This window comes from Solanum verrucosum, unplaced genomic scaffold (assembly GCF_900185275.1).
Source record: "Solanum verrucosum unplaced genomic scaffold, falcon-dt-bn FXZP01000268.1, whole genome shotgun sequence".
Lineage (NCBI taxonomy): Eukaryota > Viridiplantae > Streptophyta > Magnoliopsida > Solanales > Solanaceae > Solanum > Solanum verrucosum.
Window position 1 is genome coordinate 3,001,210 of NW_026019957.1, and position 15,893 is coordinate 3,017,102.

General features: G+C 34.0%; 3 protein-coding genes across 4 annotated transcripts in view; 2 read left to right on the plus strand and 1 right to left on the minus strand.

The window, feature by feature from the left end:
• The window catches only part of LOC125814687 (peptidyl-prolyl cis-trans isomerase CYP18-1), a 217,227-nt gene that overhangs the window by 89,211 nt on the left and 112,123 nt on the right, over window positions 1-15,893 (plus strand). The gene's annotated exons all lie outside the window — the stretch shown is intronic.
• Window positions 1,028-6,726, plus strand: LOC125814667 (uncharacterized). The gene is made up of 2 exons (XM_049494139.1): window positions 1,028-1,446; window positions 5,825-6,726. The coding sequence occupies exons 1-2, from the start codon at window positions 1,156-1,158 to the stop codon at window positions 6,665-6,667; spliced, it is 1,134 nt and encodes a 377-aa protein (XP_049350096.1). The 5' UTR covers window positions 1,028-1,155; the 3' UTR covers window positions 6,668-6,726.
• Window positions 7,091-12,831, minus strand: LOC125814681 (probable CDP-diacylglycerol--inositol 3-phosphatidyltransferase 2). 2 transcript variants are annotated; one of them, XM_049494153.1, is made up of 11 exons: window positions 12,674-12,831; window positions 11,125-11,209; window positions 10,975-11,024; window positions 8,542-8,581; window positions 8,360-8,404; window positions 8,200-8,265; window positions 7,955-8,069; window positions 7,814-7,870; window positions 7,623-7,721; window positions 7,465-7,523; window positions 7,091-7,360 (listed from the first exon to the last, which is right to left on the minus strand). In XM_049494153.1, the coding sequence occupies exons 1-10, from the start codon at window positions 12,732-12,734 to the stop codon at window positions 7,470-7,472; spliced, it is 672 nt and encodes a 223-aa protein (XP_049350110.1). In that variant the 5' UTR covers window positions 12,735-12,831; the 3' UTR covers window positions 7,091-7,360; window positions 7,465-7,469. The 2 variants fall into 2 exon arrangements, with proteins under 2 accessions (XP_049350110.1, XP_049350109.1); XM_049494152.1 differs by having other exon boundaries at window positions 7,091-7,523.

Below are 15,893 nucleotides of genomic sequence, written 5' to 3' on the forward strand. Positions count from 1 at the left end.
ATCTATGTAACGGGTTAATTGTTCAGTTCAATCGGTTATTTATTTTTTTTGTTAATTTTTTTTTATTCTTTTATGATTCATAGCCAAATTTAAAGTTTTTTTTAATTCATCTGAGCCGTTTCGTTTTTGTTATAGTATTGAAAATATCTTGAACTTACGCAAACTATTGGTTTCGTAAATAGGAGTAATATATATTTTTTGTTTAAATTATACATAAATTGATAGTCTTAAAACACTCTTCTACTTGACTAACTAAATTTAGATACACTCTCGATTTGCCACATGACACAATAAATGGTCTCAATTTTTATGTATGAGCATGATACTCTTAATAAAAAGTCGAGAGAAGTATTGAAAGCATCCATAAACTTAACAAGTACTTACACGTGTATTTCACTCATGTTGCACAATCGAGGATGTATTTAACTTCAATTAGTTAAGTAAAAATGTGCTTTTAAGTCCGTCAATAGTTTAGAAATGAAACTAATAATTCACGCTGAGTTTAAGAAGTGTTTTCAATGATCAATAACTTATTCGAAAAGATGATCATGTTCAGAGGTGTTTTCAATATTGCTCTCTATACAAAATCAAACTATAAAATCAATTCAAACCAAATGAACAAGACAGAATACCCCTAAACTCAGGGTGAATTATTAATTTCATCCACGAACTAGTGACAGTCTTAAAGACATTCATTTACTTGACTAACTGAATTCAAATACACCCCCAAACTTGCATCTTGAGTGAAATACATTCCTAAATTTTCGTCAAGTTTATAGGTTTTTTCAACACTTCTCTTTTTTTTATTAAAGTCTTATGCTCATATAAGAGTTTGAGACCACTTGTTATGTTATGTTATATATCGGAAATTCGGAAGTGTATATAAGGTTAGTTACTCAAATAGAGAGGTATTTATAAAACTGCCAATAATTTAAAAACAAAACTAATAATTTGTGTAGGTGTGTTTTCGATATTTATTTCTATAAAATAAAATTTGAATTTAAAAATTGCTATTTATCCACTTTCATACCAAACTCAAACAACCCAACTTCCTCTCTCTTTCCTGCAAATTTCTGTAAAAGTACAGAGAAGGAAGGGAGAAGATAATACAGAGTAAAATTGGGCAAAATTGTGTAGTTCAGAGCCGCCATTGTTATGGAGAAACTCATCAATTCAACAACCCAATTTCCCTCTAAACTCCATCACCTAAATCCTTCTCATCCTCTTCTTCCCACTAGAATTCGTCATGTAGATTTTAAGCTCCCTTCACTGTTGCGTCGAGTCAACTCGTTATCCATCAAGTGCTGCCATGATTCTTCATCATTTCCCGAAACCCAAAATGGGTATGAGAAAAACCCATTTGTATTTCCGGGTTCTGCATATGGATCCGAGTCGAAGACCCATTTTCTCAAGCTGATTGGTGAAAGGATATCTCAGCAAAACAAGGTAATGAATAATCTTTTGTCTTTCCAAAAAGTTTTAAACTGTTCATTTTGACTAGATTCAGTTTTTTATTTTGGTATAGACAAAAATGTATTTTTTTTCTTTGGTTAAGTTAGACTTTTTTTTGCTTGAGCTGAGGGTGTATCGAAAATGGTGTCTCTACCTCTGAGGTAGGTGTAGGTGTAAGGTCCGCGTACCCTCTACCTTCCCCATACCCTACAGTGGGTACTTTGTTGTTGTTGATTTTGGTGCTAGAAATAGCAAACTATAATTTCTATAATTTAATTCAGAAAATTGAATTTAATAGTCCCATTAGCTTCTAAATTCCATAAAATTCCATACTGGATCATCGATTGATATACATTGCCATAAGCAAAAAATGTCAAAACAAAATGGGATGGACCAAGTATTAATTTTTGCATCCATGCTCAATTAATTCATGTAAGATATCCACATAATTGTTCTAGTGCAGCACACGTGAAGTATTAGGTTCAATTCTAAGCTGAGACAAAAAAACACTAGGTGGTTCTTTCCATCCGTCCATTGCCGTGGTGGACCGAGTTACTTGGTATCCCTGTTGGTGGGACCCAAATATCCATTTTTTAAAAAATTCCAGTGCATTTGAAGAAAGTTAACTAGGATAAAGCTTAATTTAATGTCATTTTTTGCTTTTAATGATGTTTTCTAGATCATTTTCAAGTGAAGAGTAGCGCACGTAGACCAAATGACTAGAAGTCTCACATTAAGGGTGTCCGTTGTTCGGTTAGGCCGGTCTTTTTTTTAATTTTTATTTAAAAAAAAAGAAAAAAAAAAGAGAAAGGGCCATATGGAACAAAAGAATACGATAAATGGCCTAAATAAGCTGAAACAATTACATTTGAACTTTGTAGAAGGCTAGTCAAATATATATTGATGCTTTAGTTCGAATAATTGCATCTATTGCCATATTCAACTCTAGTTCTAGAAGACTACTTCTATTTGTGAAAACTAGAAGTATAAGGTGTTGGTGTGCTTTCTGATTAGCAGTGGTTTTCTTAAGTTTAAAGTAGAAAGTGACCGGACTCCTTTGGTTCATTAAAGATTTTAAATTAGAAAGTGAACCAACCCTTTGATTTGGGTGTTATATGACCCACAATTTTGTCAAAAGCACTGTATCAAGAAGTGGTCATGTGGTCGTCTCATGGTCTGATAGTGGTGATTAAGAATTTGGGATTCAAACTTGACGTAAGTCTCAGGGAGACAAGTAACTCTCATCTTGATTTGAGCATAGCACTTAATGAATTTGAGATTTAACATCTTGAAATAAAATCAAAAGAGGAAAAGTAAGATTGCAGTTAAGCTGCAACTTATGTGCAAACCCATTCATGGTATTGCCTCTCTTTTGCAAGTATATACCCAAGCATCTCTCAGTGAGATAAAATATTGCAGGAAGATAACTATGATCACAGTTAAGCTGCAATCCGTTTTCTAGCCATTCGTGGACTTCCATTTCTTTTTTGTGGAGGATATGTCTCAGCATCTTTGAATCTCAGGAAGAAAACTAAGTTTGCAGTTAAGCTGGTGTTAGGAATGATAGCAGAAGGGATAATAAAATCTTTATAGTGATGAAACATTTGTAAATGTAGTATTCATGCCTTCAAGTTCGTTGGATATTTCATCTTCATTAAAATCTCATGAAGTACTTGAAGAGCTTTCTGGTAGATTTTGCATTTAGATCAGTGGTTTCTGTAACCAGAAAAAAACATCTTAGCTGGTCATTTCTTTTGCTGGACCTTACACAGTTACACAATTTGGATATACCAACTTTAGAAGGGATTAGCTCTTACTCTAAGTGTCAATGGAACACATTCATTACCTGATTTTGTTAATGCATTCTGGTTTCTGGGGCCCCTAGTTTGCTTCTTCTTGTGTTGGACAGGGAAAGTTACATTATAGTTTTTAAGCATCCTTTTTCGCTAATTTGGTTTTATCCGCGGTTGTTGTGCCAAATCTGTGCTTGTTAATTGGAGTGGAATACTTGAGATCAATAATACAAAGTGCTAGTTTCTTAGAACATGATTGCTATGTCATACTGTTGACTTGGGTAGAATTCAAAACGCTGATTAACAATTTTAGGTTCTACTATTTGCTTATGAGGTGTTTTTGTTGCCTGGTTTATGGGGACAGATCATTTGGGTACTTGAAAAGCATAAAATACACTCATCACAATGATGTATGTTGTCAAATGAGTTATTACATTCTTAAACTTGACGAAGTTCTCGCATCAGTACTGAATGGCAAGTAGGTCAGTGTGCTTTCTACAGTCTTTTGCTTGTTTCCTGCATTTCTGTAATTGCAACTATGGTGCAGAACTGTTTCACCTTTCATTCAAAAACTAGTTGACCCACTTAGACTCAATTAAATTGACGGCTGACGAATTTGCCACCATTTTGCAATACAAACCAAATGAATCTCCTTACAAGGATTGAATTATCTTTAAATGCTCTATTTTTGAGTTACCCATGGAGATATTTTCTGAGATAGTGTCTGTACTATAAATAGAAGAAAAATACATAGCACTTTGGACATAATTTTTTGGTTCTTTTTTTTTAACTTTCCATGTATTGATCTCAATTCTCATGAAGCATTTGATATTAGGAATGATTTGGCTTATATCCTTTTGCCAGATTCAATTTGGAAAGTACTGTAAAGGTACATCTTTTTTTTTTTTATAAAGATAATGTTGTACTCATCAGCATTAAGGATATGCTGGAGACCTCCAAAAATTGGTTTCCAACAAGAGGAAAAACAAAAAGGCTAATAGATTACAAAGTGCCTATAAAATCCAAAATTTGTGCAGCTTCTTCTATCCCTTCCTCGTTACACCAAAAATAAAAAGTAGTCAAGCAGTTCCATTTGACTTTCTCTATTGAATTAGCTTTGTTATCATAGCATCTGCTATTTATTTCTTTCCAAATACACCACCAAATGCATGATGGTATTATACTCCACCACTTTTTCTTAGATTTTCTCCCCCCTCTGCTGATCCAGCAACTAAGTAGATCTGCTGTATGCTCAGGCATACTCCATTAGCATTAAATTCAATATTGGAGTTATGTTCTTAAATAAAAACAATGAAAATTTTACCCAACTATTCCTCTAACTTTATTTGCCATTTACATTTGATCTATGGAATTTTTATCTACTATTTGAAACAGTAAAACACAGATAGTCTTTCCAAAGTCGTAGCATTGAGAAAGGCAATATAACTCAATCTTTACCATTGTTCAAATAAAACCAATCAAATTATTTGGAAAAAAAAAGTAGAAATACAAAATCAAAAGTCACCACGGAGCATATTTTGCAACTTTACCTCAATAAGTTTTAAAATAAATACTTGGAAATACGTTCTCTCCATGGGTTAAATTACTAGACCCTCAAGTTGTCACAAAAGTGTGAAGGTTTTTTTGATAGAAGAATGTCATTTGAATGGTCTGTGGAAATGGATATATTTTGTTTTATGATCGATAATGATATGTGGAAATGGATATGCAGCACAGTTTTTCAATTTTGTGACTATTTTTCAACAATGAAAGCAGAGAAGAGAAATAATCTTTTGGCAATCAAAAAAGAAGAAAAATAATATTAAATATCGCAGCCTTAAGGATTGAACTTGTTACTTATACAAAAGGACGAAGGTGGGGTCTTTGCAACAATTTATTGCATGGTCTTCTTATCTTTATTCTATGGTCATCTTTATTGTATGGTCTTCTTATCTTATGAGCCTTTTGTGAGAATGTTTATTGATTTACAAGTGGTTATTCATCTCTATATGGAACTAGTTTATATTCAACAGCCGTCTGTTCAAATAGAAACATACCTTTTTATCCATTATTTTCTATATGCTTCACTTGAGCCGAGGGTCTATCAAAAACAACCTCTCTACCTTCACAAGGTAGGGGTAAGGCTGCAAACACATCACCATCCCCAGACCCCACTTATGGGATTACACTGGGTATGTTGTTGTTGAAAGTTAGAAACAGTTAAATAACACTATGAAAGTGCAATACCGACGTCAAAATGATGCCAGTAGTAGAGAGCTTTTTAGCATAATCAGCACACACACTTGTCAAACCTGTTGGATAAAACACTAGGAAGTTGAACCCGGGTTTACAGAAAGGTTCACCTTGCTGCCGTGTAAAATAAAAATGTTCAGTATATAGTTTTCCAATGATACCATTCAACTTTATAACTTATTCAGCTGCATAGCATACATTGAACTTCATAGCGCGAGGTAACTGACTATAAAAGGTCACTGATGGTCCATGCATTGCAGTTTACTTCTATAACAAACTTGTTTTTTTTCCTCAGCATGTTTTTTGTTTTATATGATTTCATTCAGGTCCTTTCTGCAAGTACCATAGTTCTTCTGTCGGCCGTGTTTGTTATGCTCATCCATCCGGTCATTGTTTCACCAGCTTTTGCTAGTTTCCAAGCGGCAGCTAAGGCTGGTGGGCCGGCTGCAGCAGCACTAGGGAGTCGATTTGTTCGTAATGAATTACTAAGCAGTGCATGGACTGGTTTCTTTGCTGGTTGCCTACACACCCTATCAGGTCCTGACCATCTTGCTGCTTTGGCTCCTTTGTCGATAGGCCGCACAAGGATGGAGAGTGCGGCAGTAGGAGCCCTCTGGGGTTGTGGTCATGATGCTGGGCAGTTGATTTTTGGCCTGTTGTTTCTGCTCTTAAAGGACAGACTCCACATTGAAGTTATTCGTACATGGGGAACAAGAGTAGTAGGCTTCACCCTTCTTGTTATCGGAGCAATGGGAATTAAAGAAGCATCTGAAGTTAATTCCCAGTTTGTTGCCCTGGAAAATGGTGATAGTGATGTTAGTGTATACGAAGGCATTAACACTCCAGTTATCGGGAAGAAGAAGAAAGTGGGGTTCGCAACCTTTGCAACTGGCATTGTCCACGGGCTACAACCTGACGCGCTGCTGATAATCCTGCCAGCTCTTGCTTTGCCTTCTCGGTTGGCTGGTGCGGCCTTCTTGGGTATGTTCTTGGTTGGAACTGTTATGGCAATGGGTAGCTATACTGTGTTTATAGGCTCATGTAGTCAGGCACTGAAAGATAGAGTTCCTAGAATTACTGAAAAACTCACTTGGGCTTCTTCCCTTATTGCAATTGGTTTAGGCCTTGCTATAATCATCAGCCAATTTTTTGGTTTTAGCTTATACTAATCGCAATCCGGCGTTTCATTTGTTTATCTTCAATATTAGGTAATGTATTATTTTTTTTTGAGATTATATTTTTTGATTGAAGATTCATCTTGTAGCATTATTAATGATATCTTCAAGTTCATTTGTTTATCTTCATTCTCTTCCTATTTGCAAGTTTCTAACTCTACGTTTCTTTGTCTGTCAATTTGTTTGTCCTATTTTGACTTGACACAATTAGCATTAAAAATCCTGTTGCGGAAATATGATCTTTGGTTGCAGTCGCAAATGCGAGGAGTATAAATGAGAGTCTTCCCCCGTTTCAATACAAGGTTGATTCTAAAGTTATTAAAGAGTAGTAACTTAAATTGGAGACAGCAAGATCAAAACTACAAAATATTAAATATTGATCAATCGAAACCAAAGTTACTGAACCAAGAGGGGACAAAATCCAATGGCTATTCGTAAATTGAAATCACTATGATAAGCCAAAGAGTATGTACATTCCAACTAAACAAACCAAAAACAAAAAAATAGACAACAAAGGCACCGTTAGAATCATATCCAACTTTAGGCACAACGACGAGGGGGAAATGACACACATGATTAGGGTCTTAGGCCATAAGCAGTTGTTAGTTGAAAATCTCAGATCATTTCCTACAGAATGGATGCATCAAAGAATTTCCCAATTCAAGTCATCACCAAAGAAGCTTCTACCTGGAAGGACAATTGAATGTGTGACTATAACACGGTATACAGAAAACCAAAATGCACTATCCAGAAAAACATTATTGCAGAAGCCTCTTGTTTTACGTCTACGTCAGTGCTACTGTTTTTTGTTCATGTCATACAGCACACAAGCATCAGCCGCGGTTTTCATCTGAACCAGAAGATAATTGTCATATTGAGAACATTTTACACAAGGCAAATAAGATATTACATGGGCTATCAAAAACTAGCATAGGTAGTAGTTATCTACCTGTATAACATTAACAAATTGCTTGATTGCCCATCCGAACAGAAGAAGAGCAAGTAAGACGAGATAAATCCAACTTGCCGTGGCAGTATTTACAAGAACCTTAATATGAAATGTAGAAACTGTCAATGAGCTTCTTAAACACAGGCAACAAAAATAGAAAGATATGAAAATCATAATAACTGAGATCTTACATCGATAAGACTATCAGTCTCTTTCCTTGTAAGAAGGAACAATGTAATATAAAGAACCTGGTAAATAAGAACTAAAATCAGATAACAATTGTGTATACACGAAGAATTTCTCAGCTTTCCAGAATTGATAGAGATAGTTACCTCACATGACACGCAGCAGTAGCCCATGAACATCCTATTTCCATAATAAAGCCTGAATAGCCAGCTGCTGCTGTCTTTGACATCTTTGTGACTTGTCTTTCCTACTAAAAAGGTACTGCAATAATTTTTCCAGAAAACTCAGTTGAGAACACATGATAATCAGAAGTCTAAACACATTACAACAGAAAACACAAAGCAGAATCAATCTTTGCCTAAATGATATGTGCTATTGGAGAGTTAATTACCTATACATTTGCAACCAATGGCTGGAAATATCAAGCGCAAGCAACGACAAGAAAACTAAACCAGGCCTGAAAGCAAGAAGACACAGGAGGAAATAAATCTTAAATATGCCAGAACTTTAACAGTGCAAAATCTTATGCAGACAGGAGTTGATGAAGATACCTATAAACCTGTGAAAGAATAACCAGCAGGCAGGCAGTGCTAACCCTGAAAAATCATACGGCCCACATAAACAAAAAAGCAGATTTGAGTCCTAATATGAAAGCAAGGGCTGTGCATTAAATGTTCAAACACAAGGGTTTTGGGGTAGGGATTAAAGTTGAGGGTTAGAAATGTGGCACTACCTATCTGTCACCATGTCCAAAACAGCCCCAAATGTTGAAGCTGAATCCAGAGAGGAAAATTGACAATCAAATATATGGCGGGTCTTACATATGAAATTCAGATATAGTTTTATCAAAGCCAGACAACAAGAATTCAAACTCACAGATGATAGACACTATTATCATCTATAACCTTTTTTTTAATGCAGTTATTAACCTGTATAAAATTTTGGACCACATGTGGAAAGATTTAGTAGAGTGCACCAGGTCCGTACTGTAGAGCAGCACATGGGCAACGAGCAAAAGCTCAGTTAGCAAGCTACCTTAACAGACTACCCCCCCCCCCCCCCCCCCTTAAAAATTGAGCTAATATTGTGTGAACCGATGGTCCGCATATTACACTTATCTTAGCCAAAAGGCCGAGAAGAGGTATACAAAAACTTACCTTTTAAAGAGGGGTGCGTGTGTAAATTGTGAAGGAGAAGGGCAGGAGTGGAGTACATAGAAGTTCCTTAATGCATATTGCAACTGTCCAATAATACCATACTTCTATACTGTGTTTGGTTACACTTAGAATATGTAAACAGAAAATGTCCAACATTCATGTATGTTCTAAACCAGCAATATATAGCCTCAAATAGATCCATTATTGACTACTTAATCTAAGGAATATTTTCATCTCTGCCTAACTGAATTTGAAAAAGTGTAGCATGTTCTAATCTCAGATAAAGGAGGGTTGCCTTTATTCACTTCCTCCGTAAGCACATAATCTCTATTCAATACTTGACCTCTAGGCGATTGCTGACTATTTAAACTTATTGTGGGTCCTCAGAGACAGATTTCTCTTCAGCTCCTGTGCTTTTACCTTCCCCGTAAAGCTCCAAGAAAGCGAGTTCCACACAGACAACTGATTAGGTATCTTATACGTGGCAATCTCTCCTTTGCACATTCCGAAAGTTCTTGCCTTAGTGCAAATTTTAATTCCTCAATTTTCTTTCTTTGAGCTCAGTGTCAGGGACAACAATTGCTCACACCACCTCACCATAGTCTTTGACAGGTAATCTTAACACCAACATGGATGCTTTAACGGAGCTACTTCAAATTCCAATACTAAACTTGTATCTACTGACTTGATAGTATCAGTATCAGTTCATCCCAAAATCATGGGATATCCATTTCATCCACTCTAACAGCACCTCCAGTTTTGAAAAACCTATCATTGGCAAATGATTGCCAAGTTGGCTCAGGTAGCTTCCAATATTTCTGAACGATGAAGGACCCTTAATGCAAAGCTCCCTAACTCCGGTTTTGTTGCTACCACTCTCATTATTCAAGAATATATTAGCCTGTACAGCTGGAAAGGGCTTGCCAACAGTACCTCCTCTGTGTTTCCGTCCAATGGGATTACATATGCCATCGAACTCAGTCATGCCACAACATTCTACTAACTGATGCCCAGTAATTGTTCCCATTGCTGTGTGACGGGCAAAGGAGGCGTAGAGGAGCCACACTTCACAAGATGCAAGAGCTTTGCTGCTGAAGTAAAAGTTGCACTTGCTTCATAACCTTATATTAGTCAGGTATGCATAGTAGGAACTCCAGTACACCTTTTATGAATTATCAGTTTTGGTCCCATCTGCAGGATGAGACTCATACCATATCTGTCAAATTCTTCTCACAAGAACTCAGGGGAAACAAGAGTGATCATGGACATGATGAAGTGGTAGACACTACAGAAATTGGTCAGCTGAATGTATTCCCAGCATCTGCTAACATTTTGGACCTGAGCTAATATTTCTTTTCCTTTTGGTTTCCCCCTTTGAACCACTGGTGTACAAGATCAATGCTGGGTCCTCACAGTCTCATTTCATCCAATCTCCAGGACTCATCAGACACCATGGTTTTTCCCTGGTCATGCTTGGTCGATAAATGCATGCTGAGAATAGAAGTCAAACGGCGCCAGTTTTAGGCTTTTAGCTACAATTGTACTCATAAGATCTTGGTCATCTTCAGCTCAGAGTTATGACTCATGTCATGTGTAGCGGTTCAGTTTTCCGGTAGCTTAGTATGCTAGACTGCACCACCTCCACTAAGCCAATCCCCTAGTATTGTAGCAACAAACTCAGTCGGGATTTGGCTACACTCCTACTCTTGCTCAATCAAGATCTACATTTCTTTTGGCTACACTCCTACTATTCCCTAAATCTTTTAAACATATATATTAAAAAATGTATTTCGTAGTACTCTTTATGGAGTTTCTGAATATATAAGTTTTACTTCAAAAAATTTGCAACACCTTGTCGGAATTGAGACAAAAATTGGACCTAGTCACTTTGGCATTTCGACTCCTGTCATTTACAATAATAAACTATACACCCAGCAAATCAAGGACTGAGACTATCGCGCACCTAGAAGAAATAGTATCGATCAAACATAAAAGAGGAAACCTCTTACCTTGATTGAATTTACGAGCAAACCAACCATCCAAAGCATCACAGACGAAACTGGCAAAAAAAAATCCATTAACCAACAATCCCACTTCCATACACTCCCCCCCCCCCCCCCCCCCAAAAAAAAAAAAAATCATAAATCAAGGGAATTCACCTGACAAAATACAGAAGCGAAAATAGCTTTTTGTCCACAAAGCACACAGCAAATGCAACACAATTCATCAAAATTCTCAGGTACCCTGCATCCAACAACATATGTAACAACCAATTCAGCACAACATATCTATATACCCACTTTAACATCCGAAGAGTTAGTTAAGAGGCATTTGTTTGTACAGAGTTCTTTTTCTCAGTTCTACTAAAGTTGACAGTAATCTCAAACCAAAATATACAATATTGAATATATATAACAAAGATACACAAATAAACTATCAAAACATCTATAAATATAAGAGGAAGAGAAATATATACAGACTGAATCAGTTGAAAGTAACACAAGCAATTCATTATGGCCGAATTAAGCAAGGATGTCACAGGAAAAGGCGGAAACAACATAGTGCAAGAAGGTTACAGGAAAAATGAAAAATCCCCAAAAAAGAAATAGTGGAAGTTAAATGCTTGGCATCCACATGGAAAGTGAAGTTTGATATTGATAAAAATCGACAAGGATTTTCTATTTTTCTTTTTCATTCTCAGAAAAAAGAAATCCATAACTACATAAGGTAGAGCTTGTTTCTTGGCTTTACTTCGTTAATAGGACCACCACAAGAGCATCATGAAAAAGAATAATGAACTAATTTCCTAATTTCAGTAGAGCACAAGAACTTGCAGTGCAGCAAAGTATCTCATGTGAACAAATGAGAACAAAAAATTAGAGGAATTGAGGTGTAAGAAAATGAAAATCAAACACAAAATGGAAGGGAACTAGGGAAGTGCTTAATTTAACAAAGCCAATTTCATTTCCATCACTTGTATACACAATAACAACAACAACAACATATCTAATGTATTCCCACAAGTGATATCTAGGAGGTTAGAGTGTACGCACACCATACCCCTACCTCGTGAAGCTACCTCATGAAGATAGTGGGGTTGTTTCCAAAAGACCCTCCGCTCAAGTAACAAATAATAAAGCAGTTGAAAAGGCAAATACAGCAGCAAATAGGACATAACAAATAATATGGATAGCCTAACATAACATCCAGAACTTGTATATTTGTTAAAAAAAATAGCTCCAACAAATCCAAATAGGTTTGCGTTAGTGTTCCACGAGAAACACTAGCATCTAGCATCACCAAACAACTTTCCCTAGTTATATTATTCCGAATATCACCGATCTCTTTTGAAAAAAAAAATAGATATGAATCATGATTGCCAGAAAAAGAGATTCTAACAAAATCTACATCAACAATATGAAACATCAAAAAATTAATGCTAACAATATCAAAATAAAATAAATATTGTTTCCTAATAGAAAAGAAAAATTCAAAACAGCAGAAATTTCAGGGATAAGAGCCAAAATGACGCAACATTGCTTCCGACAAACAAAACACAGAACTCCGTTCTGCTTTTCAGTTCATCCTTTCGGTTCTCCAATGCATCAAAATTTCACAAAAAAGATAAATCAACGGATACAATACTTCCGAGCTGAAAGGCGAATATCAGTGAGAGTATTCAAACAGAAATTTCGAAAGAGAACTCACCGATGATATTCGGAATATAAAGGTAAACATTCAACGGCTTAGGTTTGGATTTCCCGGCCATCTTCGAACGATTGTTCTCACCGTAACTTTGATCGGCGGGAATTGGATTGAAAATGATGGCCTTCCGATCTACTTAAAAACAAAAAAAAACTTATAGAAAAAACCAGCGAAATATTCTTTTCTCTTTTTAAAATACTTTTCAACACTTTGTTTGGATGGTTGTTACCTTGTTTCATAATGTATCATATTGTGATATATCTTATCGTATGAATATGGATAGATTTTTCATCGTTATATAATATCATACATCTATAATTTGAATGATAAATCTATAAGAAAAACAAATATTATGAAAAGGTAGGGAAAAAGAGAAATATAATTATTAATTAATAAATAAAAATAAAATAAGAAGAAAATATCAAGGTAACAACACGATCACACCAAATCGGTCGTTCCATAGAATGAGTCTTTTCATTTACCTAACGATGAATTTAAATGACATGATACAATAGAATTTTGTAACAATCAAAACAAACAATATATTTAAACTAACGATACAATACAATGTGACGAATAACAACCATCCAAACAAGGTGTTAGTCTTTTAGCTCTAAGTTGGGCCTTGATGTCTAAACGGGTCAAAGATGCATACCCGACAAATTATAGTCAGGAAATGATCATTGGTGGTTTTTATTGGAAACCGTCTATCTATCCTTATTCAAGGTAGAAATAAAATTTATGTATATCTCATCTTCTTCAAACTTTATTTATTCAAGGTAGAAATGATCATTGGTGGTTTTTATCGGAAAACCGTCTATTTATCCTTATTCAAGGTAGAAATAAAATTTATGTATATCTCATCTTCTTCGAACTTTATTTATGGAATCACACAAAATATAGTATTGTTGTTTCCTATTTTGTTTTAATGCTTTCTACCTGATGTTTGATATTCGTATTGAGTATCGATTAAATTTGATTGCTTCCCACATGATTTATCTAGTTAGCGGGTAAAATGCGACTTTATAATAGTGGACCTGTAATTAAGAATAAAAGAATATTTAGTACTCTACAATAACTATTATTGATATTTGTATTACTTTCATTCCAAGTTATAAAATATATTTTATTTTTAATTACATAAATATTTTTTAGATTATAATTTTTTAACTTTTAAGTTTATTTTATTTTATATTTAATCGAAGCGAATTATATAAATTAGGATGCACAAATATTAAACATATAATCTTCCACCATTTGAATTTAACATTTTTGTGAGTTTATTTCTATTTGAGTTTTATTTTATATTTAATCAAAGTGAATTATATTAAATTAAATTTATTTATTATAATAAATAATTTTAATGATGTATTTAATATGTAATTAATAATTATATGTCCCTTTTTAAGTGAATTTATGATCATAAATACTGAAATTCACAAAATAGTTACATCAAATGTCAATATTTGTAAATATATTTATTGCTTGGCTGTAATGAAGTAATATTCATTCTCATCACATTATTTTATTTAAAAATAATAAATTAATATAATTTGGTGTGAATACTTTTTACGAGTAAGTTTTTATTGTTATTTGATTTCAAATACTGAATCTGAACATGCGAGTAAAAAATGATCCAAATCAGATATTTAGATCTCCTTTTTTTTTTATTAAGATTAAGACATTTATTTGGAATGGTGTTTGCTGATGATGATTGTAGGTAGTATCTTATGGTATAGTGATTGACAGTAGTGGTTAACTGTGGTTGTTGGTAAGGCTGATAACAAGTAGTGAAATGATATTGATGGTGAAGATAATGGCGGTTAGTGATATATAATGTTAACTAATGGTGGTAATTATCGACAGTAATTAATGGATGTAATAATGATTGGTGGTGATGATAGTAAATGATGACTATTTGTGATGAAGATTGACTGGCAATTGACGAGAGTGGTGGTTGTAGTTGGGTTGAGGATGATGGTTGTGGATGGCAGGTGGTGGTGATTGACGATAGTCGTAGTTGTGATTGAAATAATGGTTGTGGGTGGTGGGTGAAGGTAGATGGAGTAGCGGTGAACTGTCATCTTTGTAGAAATTCTTAAATAGATATCTTAATGATATTAAGACTTTGTTATAGATTTTAATCATTCAGACCCATCAAGTCATTGAAACTAAGAAAAATAAACACACTTAATAATTAATATTCTGACATTGAAAACAAATAGAGTTAATGACTGATATCTGAATAACTAAAAATTAAGATTAATATCTTGCATCAAATTATAACTTATTATAGTTAAGTAATTTAAGAAAATATACATTAACTAATTATGATTAAGCGATAATTATATATTTCAAACACAGACAAAGCATCCAATAATATAGTATAAACATCTATACGAATAAATATTTAATCGGTATGTGAATATTTTTTATAGCATTTTCTTTCTTGGTAACTTGAACTTTTCTTAAGGTATAGCACCTTATAAACTTTATTTAACTCAGGAATAAAGCAGTTGTTGTTATTATTATTATTATACTAATTGTTTACAAACTAATGGACAAAATCTTTCCAAAAAGAAAGTAAATATTAAATGATCAATCTACATCGAATCGAATTTTCTTTTCAAAAAAGTTATGCTACATTACTATTAATAGATTTGAACTTTCATAAAATAAAGTTTACGAATTTATTATTTATCAAATGAATTATGATATGTCTTAGTTTGAATAGATAGAATTATTTGATATCTTTTGTTAGTGAAAGGTGATAAATATATGTGAGTTAATCAAAGTATGCATAATAAATTGTTCGCGAACATTGAGCTATCAAAAAAAAAATTCTAAAATATTATTGACTATTTTTATTTATTTGTTTATATATTTTAACAAATTGTATATATCCTTCTAGAAACAAAATAAATCAAAGGTAATAATAATGGGGAATATGGAACTCTTTAAATCTTTTTTAGAATTAGAAAATAGAGGCAATTAAATTATGTATACGAATCTACACCTTTAACAGGTTATATATACCTTTTAATATACTGTAAAAAATGATGCAAGAATAAAATTATTTATTTATTCATCCACAATAGACGACTTTATAAACATCGTGCAACTTTTTTCAAGAAATGAGAAGAAACCTAATCTATATGACGACAACCCAGTGCACTAAACTCCTCCTACTATGTGCGGGGTTCGAGGAAGGATCGAAGGATTA

Coding starts and splice junctions, on each gene's coding strand:
- LOC125814681 (XM_049494153.1), bottom strand. CDS start 12,734: ATGGCCGGGAAATCCAAACCTAAGCCGTTGAATGTTTACCTTTATATT. Junction 8,405..8,541: donor TTGGACATGGTGACAGATAG/GTAGTGCCACAT, acceptor ATGATTTTTCAG/GGTTAGCACTGCCTGCCTGC. Junction 7,524..7,622: donor AATTTGTTAATGTTATACAG/GTAGATAACTAC, acceptor CTTCTGGTTCAG/ATGAAAACCGCGGCTGATGC.
- LOC125814667 (XM_049494139.1), top strand. CDS start 1,156: ATGGAGAAACTCATCAATTCAACAACCCAATTTCCCTCTAAACTCCAT. Junction 1,447..5,824: donor GGATATCTCAGCAAAACAAG/GTAATGAATAAT, acceptor GATTTCATTCAG/GTCCTTTCTGCAAGTACCAT.